General features: G+C 42.1%; 1 protein-coding gene across 1 annotated transcript; it reads left to right on the forward strand.

The window, feature by feature from the left end:
- The first annotated feature begins 338 nt into the window (after window positions 1-338).
- LOC135514880 (phytanoyl-CoA dioxygenase, peroxisomal-like) lies at window positions 339-8319 on the forward strand. The gene is made up of 9 exons (XM_064938555.1): window positions 339-506; window positions 925-977; window positions 3961-4071; window positions 4498-4666; window positions 5121-5202; window positions 5565-5746; window positions 5831-5980; window positions 6194-6325; window positions 6435-8319. Exons 1-9 carry the CDS (start codon window positions 390-392, stop codon window positions 6486-6488), a joined length of 1050 nt encoding a protein of 349 aa, XP_064794627.1. The 5' UTR covers window positions 339-389; the 3' UTR covers window positions 6489-8319.
- The last annotated feature ends 404 nt before the right edge of the window (window positions 8320-8723 follow it).

Here is an 8723-nt window from a genome sequence, read left to right on the forward strand (position 1 = left end):
CTATGACTGAAATGAGCTCTGAGGTCAGGTTGAAATTAGGGAATGCTTCCATCCATAGTGTGTGTGTGTGTGCGTGTGTGTGTGTTTGGTTTTACTATCCTTGTGGGGACCAAAAGGGTTAGGGTTACAAATAGGGTTAGCATTAGGGTTATGGGTTAGGTTTAGGGGGTTTGCGGGTTAAGGTAAGGGTTAGGGTTATGGGTTAGGTTTAGGGTGACGGTTAGGTGTAAGGGGAAATAGAATATTGAATGGGACCAAATTGTTTTTACCCCACAAGAATAGTGAAACAAAAGTGCACGTGTGTCAATGTCACTCTCGCTTGTGGACTTCGACCTATTTGGAGAGTATTACAGCGGCAGCATACTGTAGCTCTACATAACAGTGGGCATATGACTGTTTGCGCATCGAAGGGAATACAGAATAAAACATATTCTTGCAAGATGTCTCGAGCGGCAGACAGACTGAAAGTGGTCGTGAATCATCTCGATCGACCATCTTCTTTTGTTGTATCCTTTTCAAGTGTTTTACTGTAAATGTCGTGTGTTTCTCCATGCCTGCGCGGTGCTGGGATTTCTGACCGACTTTCAGGGACTGCGCGTCGGTACAGCTTCGCAGGACAGGCCGGGGCATGAGTAAATTATCCGGCCTTTTCAGAGCGAACTGAACATTGGGAGTGGAACTACAACATTGCAAAATGTATTTATTTTCTGTAAATGTGTTTATTTATCCATATAAGACTACACTATCTTATAGGCTATGTATGCGTAAACGGCGCGCGTGTAACTATTAGGTTATAGGTATTCACAATTAAATGTATTCTTATAATTAACGGTATGACATATTTTGCATAAATGTGTAATAGCTACAAATAACTATTTTGTTATAAGACATCATTCATGTATGGCCTTAATTCATTGCATAAAGCAAGCATCTACCTCTGGCCAAAACGTTACCTACTATCAACCACAAGCACTGAGGTAAGTGACACATCAATCACCTATTTGAGCTGTTTTTGACTATGTCAATGGCCTTATATCAGGACAGTCTAAAAGTACAGGTATTGACCCTTGCCCTACTTACTGTGCACATTACACAATGCTGAGATCCTCTCAGTAGTTCATTCAACTATGAGTTGCCGTCACTCTGTTTCTAAACACATTGTAACATGTGCACAGAGTCTAATAAGTGTTTATCACACTGTCGGGCACAGTCTAATAAGTGTTTATCACTGTCAGGCACAGAGTCTAATAAGTGTTTATCACACTGTCAGGCACAGAGTCTAATAAGTGTTTATCACACTGTCAGGCACAGAGTCTAATAAGTGTTTATCACACTGTCAGGCACAGAGTCTAATAAGTGTTTATCACACTGTCATGCACATAGTCTAATAAGTGTTTATCACACTGTCAGGCACAGAGTCTAATAAGTGTTTATCACACTGTCAGGCACAGAGTCTAATAAGTGTTTATCACACTATCAGGCACAGAGTCTAATAAGTGTTTATCACACTGTCAGGCACAGAGTCTAATAAGTGTTTATCACACTATCAGGCACAGAGTCTAATAAGTGTTTATCACACTGTCAGGCACAGAGTCTAATAAGTGTTTATCACACTGTCAGGCACAGAGTCTAATAAGTGTTTATCACACTGTCATGCACATAGTCTAATAAGTGTTTATCACACTGTCAGGCACAGAGTCTAATAAGTGTTTATCACACTGTCAGGCACAGAGTCTAATAAACGTTTTCTCACTCAGGCACAGAGTCTAATAAGTGCTTATCACACTATCAGGCACAGAGTGTAATAAGTGTCTATCACACTGTCAGGCACAGGGTCTAATAAGTGTTTATCACACTGTCAGGCACAGAGTCTAATAAATGTTTATCACACTATCAGGCACAGAGTCTAATAAGTGTTTATCACTGTCAGGCACAGAGTCTAATAAGTGTTTATCACACTGTCAGGCACAGAGTCTAATAAGTGTTTATCGCACTGTCAGGCACAGAGTCTAATAAGTGTTTATCACACTGTCAGGCACAGAGTCTAATAAGTGTTTATCACACTGTCAGGCACAGAGTCTAATAAACGTTTATCACACTCAGGCACAGAGTCCAATAAGTGTTTATCACACTGTCAGGCACAGAGTCTAATAAGTGTTTATCACACTGTCAGGCACAGAGTCTAATAAACGTGTATCACACTCAGGCACAGAGTCTAATAAGTGTTTATCACACTGTCAGGCACAGAGTCTAATAAGCGTTTATCACACTGTCAGGCACAGAGTCTAATAAGTGTTTATCACACTGTCAGGCACAGAGTCTAATAAGTGTTTATCACACTGTCAGGCACAGAGTCTAATAAGTGTTTATCACACTGTCAGGCACAGAGTCTAATAAGTGTTTATCACACTGTCAGGCACAGACTAATAAGTGTTTATCACACTGTCAGGCACAGAGTCTAATAAGTGTTTATCACACTGTCAGGCACAGAGTCTAATAAGTGTTTATCACACTGTCAGGCACAGAGTCTAATAAGTGTTTATCACACTGTCAGGCACAGAGTCTAATAAGTGTTTATCACACTGTCAGGCACAGAGTCTAATAAGTGTTTATCACACTGTCAGGCACAGAGTCTAATAAGTGTTTTCACATCAGGCACACTGTTTATCAGGCACAGAGTCTAATAAGTGTTTATCACACTATCAGGCACAGAGTCTAATAAGTGTTTATCACACTGTCAGGCACAGGGTCTAATAAGTGTTTATCACACTGTCAGGCACAGAGTCTAATAAACGTGTATCACACTCAGGCACAGAGTCTAATAAGTGTTTATCCCACTGTCAGGCACAGAGTCTAATAAGTGTTTATCACACTGTCAGGCACAGAGTGTTTATCACACTGTCAGGCACAGAGTCTAATAATTGTTTATCACACTGTCAGGCACAGAGTCTAATAAGTGCTTATCACACTATCAGGCACAGAGTCTAATAAGTGTTTATCACTGTCAGGTACAGAGTCTAATAAGTGTTTATCACACTGTCAGGCACAGAGTCTAATAAGTGTTTATCACACTGTCAGGCACAGAGTCTAATAAGTGTTTATCACACTGTCATGCACATAGTCTAATAAGTGTGTATCACACTGTCAGGCACAGAGTCTAATAAGTGTTTATCACACTGTCAGGCACAGAGTCTAATAAGTGTTTATCACACTGAAAGGCACAGAGTCTAATAAGTGTTTATCACACTGTCAGGCACAGAGTCTAATAAGTGCTTATCACACTATCAGGCACAGAGTCTAATAAGTGTTTATCACACTGTCAGGCACAGAGTCTAATAAGTGTCTATCACACTGTCAGGCACAGGGTCTAATAAGTGTTTATCACACTGTCAGGCACAGAGTCTAATAAGTGTTTATCACACTATCAGGCACAGAGTCTAATAAGTGTTTATCACACTATCAGGCACAGAGTCTAATAAGTGTTTATCACACTATCAGGTACAGAGTCTAATAAGTGTTTATCACACTGTCAGGCACAGGGTCTAATAAGTGTTTATCACTGTCAGGCACAGAGTCTAATAAGTGTTTATCACACTATCAGGTACAGAGTCTAATAAGTGTTTATCACTATCAGGCACAGAGTCTAATAAGTGCTTATCACACTATCAGGTACAGAGTCTAATAAGTGTTTATCACACTGTCAGGCACAGGGTCTAATAAGTGTTTATCACTGTCAGGCACAGAGTCTAATAAACGTTTATCACACTGTCAGGCACAGGGTCTAATAAGTGTTTATCACTGTCTGGCACAGAGTCTAATAAACGTTTATCACACTGTCAGGCACAGAGTCTAATAAGCGTTTATCACACTCAGGCACAGAGTCTATTAAGCGTTTATCACACTGTCAGGCACAGAGTCTAATAAGCGTTTATCACACTGTTATTCACTTGCTGTATCCAGGTATTCCTTTGACAATGATCTGTTGAGCACTGAGCAGAGAATCTCCTATGAGGAGGATGGGTTCCTCCTTATCAAGGGCCTGGTGTCTGGGGAGGACATTGACAGATTCAGGTAAGACCACAACACCATGAGCGAGACAACAGAAAGGTCTCAGATGTTACTGAAAGGATAACTCTAGATAAACAAAAAACAGGCGTCTAATGTAAGAATGCGCCACGATGAAAGTACAAAAGAGACCACAGAAGAGAAGAATGCCTGAAGATCACTTGACTGTCTCCACCAGCGCTTCAATATGTCCCCTGTCTTTGACCCCACATGCAGCATGGTTCACCAGTAGAACTCCAGAACACTGCTCCTCTGTACCAGAGACACATGGCTTTAACAGCTGGGCTTAATTAGTGATGCTACACTGAACAAGGACTGTTTGTGTGTGTGTGTGTGTGTGTGTGTGTGTGTGTGTGTGTGTGTGTGTGTGTGTGTGTGTGTGTGTGTGTGTGTGTGTGTGTGTGTGTGTGTGTGTGTGTGTGTGTGAGGCAGGGTGGCGTTTGAGCGGATATGCCGTCGGGAGGTGCAGGTCCCGGGACTGGTGGTGATGAGGGACGTGTCCATCGTCAAGTCAGAGTTCGTCCCTAACCAGAAGGCCATCTCCAAGCTGCAGGACTTCCAAGAAGAGCCTGAGTTATTCCGCTACTGTAGCCTGCCTCAGGTACACACACTGTATGGACACACACCCACGGACCCACGCAGGTGGGCTGCATCAAGATCTCATAGTTTCCCATCGAAATTCGACGTCTTTTGGATGAACATCTATTTTTGCTAGAGCATTGGGAACTGCCGTATCGCCGTGGTATGGGCAGAGCGCTTCGTCTCCGAGCATCACGAGTTCGTGCCAGGCAATCGTTTTTATTTAATTTTTTGGTGAGCGCTTAGGAAGGCATAGATATCCACGTTCTCAGGACCTTTTCAAACATCCGAAATCAAAGTCTATTTCTAGTGATCAGGCTGACACGGACGCATTCATGCACACACACACGCACACACTCTCAAGCGCACACATAAGCTCAGAACACACACGTTCTTCTTACAGTCTTTCTTTCCTTTTTTTCTTATTTTTTTCCACATCTAGTTTTTATTATTTCACTTGTCTTTGTCTTTCTCAGATCCTGAATTATGTGGAGTGTTTCACTGGTCCCAACATCATGGCCATGCACACCATGCTGATCAACAAGCCCCCAGACACAGGTACAGAACAGTGTGACCCATATCTAACCTCTAACCCCTCACCCTCAACCTCTAACACTGACCCCTATCCAAAAAGACACACATAGACAAACCTTCTAGAGCAGGGATGGGCAATTCCAGTCCTCGAGGGCCTGACTGGTGTCACAGTTCTGCCCCAGCTAACACACCTGACTCCAATCACCTAATCATGATCTTCAGTTTAGAATGCATTTTGATGAATCAGCTGTGTTTGCTAGGGATGGAGAAAGTGTGATACCAATCAGGGCATCGAGGACTGGAGTTGCCCACCCCTGTTCTAGAGAGTGAAAACAGAGAGCCTGTCCATGTAATGTATGTTTATTTGTGTGTGTGATCTATCTCAGGTAATAAGACATCTCGCCACCCCATGCACCAGGACCTGCATTATTTTCCATTCCGTCCGGCGGACCGTATTGTCTGTTCCTGGACCGCCATGGAGAAGATTCACCGCCAGAACGGCTGTCTGGTGGTCCTTCCTGGTTCTCACCACGGGACCCTCAAAGAACACGACTACCCAGAGTGGGAGGTGATACACACACACCTGCATCCTCAACAAGCACGACTACCCCCACTAGATCTTGTGACATCACTTCCCTTTTCTTTTCCTCAGGGTGGGGTCAATAAGATGTACCACGGTGTCCGTGACCATGACCCCAATCATCCCAGGGTGCACCTGGAAATGGAGAAAGGAGACACAGTGTTCTTCCACCCTCTATTGATCCATGGATCTGGAATGAACCAGACGCAGGGCTTCCGCAAGGTATCACACTCAACACTGAAAAACACTCTGGAAGCCATAGATACCTTACCATTCTAGGATCCCGAAATCATGGAAGTGTGTGTGTGTGTGTGTGTGTGTGTGTGTGTGTGTGTGTGTGTGTGTGTGTGTGTGTGTGTGTGTGTGTGTGTGTGTGTGTGTGTGTGTGTGTGTGTGTGTGTGTGTGTGTGTGTGTGTGTGTGTGTGTGTGTGTAGGCCATCTCCTGCCACTATGCCAGTGCTGACTGCTATTACATTGACGTGAGGGGAACCACCCAGGAGAACATAGGCCAGGAGGTGAAAGAGATCGCAGCAAGGAAATACGCTGTTAATGACGTCACATTTGAGGTACATCACATCTCTGCAGGAGTGATACAGTATACATCAAACACATTGTTAATAAACTGTGGGTAACAGTGTGTTGTGTGTAACACTGTCTGTTTTGTGTGTGGTATAGGATACCTGGGCTGTAAGGGGCCGTCTGGTGCAAGGGGATAGGACCAATCTGTGAGAGAGCCCGCCCACCACAGTGTGACGGTCACTCACCACTAACAACCTGCCAATCAAAGGAGATTGAAAAAGTTGGCTAATCCACCAGCCAATAAACTGAGACTCATTGACGGGAGTAATTTATTCGTTGGGCAAGAGTGAGTGTCCAAGAGTCCAGTCAGGGCTGTTTGCCGGGTTTGTTTAACATATTTGATTTGATTTTGAGTTGATTCTATTTGGATCTCTTTTAGTCCCCATTTGGACTAATCTTCCAAGAGTCCTTAAACATTAAAATACAATTTATAATACAAACACATTTTCACATATAACACACTATTACAAACATACATAATATACTAACATAATGACCCAATAAATACTCAATCTAAAAAATATTGATTCTTCATCTACTATAGTCCCACAACATTTCTATGTATTATATTTAAATAATTTTAAAATAATGTTTAAATTTATATATTGAAAGGTTTCTGGTTTGCTCAGTTAATTTATTCAATTTCTTTAATGCTCTAAATCGAAATGATATTTTGTGGTGGACAATCTATTCCTAGTATTTACGGAATGTGTGTCTCTTAACAGCTGAATAACGTTGTGAATAGAACTTGGCCATTTTAAATGATGTATATTATGAAATAACATGCTTAAAAATAACATGCTTTTTTTCAATTACCTTGTCGATTGATGAACAACCAAGAACATTGCGCATGACTGTAACAGAAGAACCATATCTCCACCTTAAAACAATTCTTGCTGCTTTGTTCTGTGCATTCTGCAGCCTCCTACCTTCACTTGATGATGCATTTCCCCAGACCACAGAACAGTAGTTCACCTGACTCTCAGTTAACGCTTGTGTTTTTTGCTGAATCATTTTTCCTGGTAAATATTTAGCTATCCTTCTGATTATGCATGCTGTTTTAATGTTTTTTTTTTACATAGATTAGTTATTTGAGACAACCATGATAAGCAGTTGTCTAGCTGCACTCCCAATAGTTTGGTTTTTGCCACTTCTTCAATTTGTACTCCTCCCAAACTTAATTGTATCCCATGCTGTTTTGGCCATTTCCTATAGCATTGGTTTTCTTGGTGTTTAAAACAAGTTTTTTTGGGCAAACCCACTCCCTGATATTCCCCAAATCTCCTTGTAAAGCTTGCTGCATAAATTGTAGTATCATCTGCAAATATAGTAGCTTGAGTTTCAGCTAAGGCATAGGGAAGGTCGTTGGTATATATTAAATAAAGAAGTGGCCCAAGGCAGCAGCCCTGCGGTATTCCACAGTTTAACACACGAGGGGAAGAAAATGAACCATTTATATAGGTGGACTGTTTCCTGTCAGTTAGATATGACTGTATATTATATATAATATATATATTAAACTAAAGGGATGTTTATTGCACAGTTAAGCATTGATTGAAATGATCATCTTCTGCCTGACAATAAAGCACTTACTGTGTGGTGGACTGGAGTGAGAGGAGCAGAGGTAGAATGTGTGTGTGAGAGAGAGAGAGCGTGATAGACTAGGAGAAAGAGAGTGTGTACGAGAGGTGAGTGGATGAAGGTGAATAGGAGGCTATTTCTGTTATGAATATGAGCGTGTTTTAGTACACTTTGGAAACCAGGTACTCAGGGTGTCGCTTTGTAGACCAGTCCACCATGAAATTCCAGTAACCTTGATGCCTTAATATAACAGAATCCTAGGTGTATTTGACATCACCGCCTTAACAATCAAATCGAGGCTGCTTTTAAAGAGTTTTTAATGAGTACTTTGTAAATTAGTTTATGTGATTTCCTTTCATTATTGTCGATGTAACTGACAATAAACGGGACTCAGAATCAATTGCTTTATTCTCTTTATCATCTGTTCCTTAGAGTTCTAGTGAGGATGGTGAGATTCTAATGAGGGTGAGATACTCTCTTGGTTTCCTCACTCCTTGTGCCACATCCCAGACACACACACACACAAACACACACACCACCTCGGAGACCATTCTTGATCCCCTAAATCTGACGTGTTTAACCTAAACCTTCCCCCTCGACCCAATATGCTTTCCAGACACCACACCATTCTAAGAACTCTACCTCCCCCCAACACTATATCTGGATCTGGAACAAGGCGGGACACTGGGATTGTACGTGTCTCCACGGTGATGGAGATTTCACAGAGCTTTAGCTGCTGAATATTCGGATGGGGCTGGGGGGAGGAGCTGGCTGGGAGTCAGGGATAGGGGGATGAGACAATAA

This window comes from Oncorhynchus masou, chromosome 26, assembly GCF_036934945.1.
Source record: "Oncorhynchus masou masou isolate Uvic2021 chromosome 26, UVic_Omas_1.1, whole genome shotgun sequence".
NCBI classification, from domain to species: Eukaryota; Metazoa; Chordata; class Actinopteri; order Salmoniformes; family Salmonidae; genus Oncorhynchus; species Oncorhynchus masou.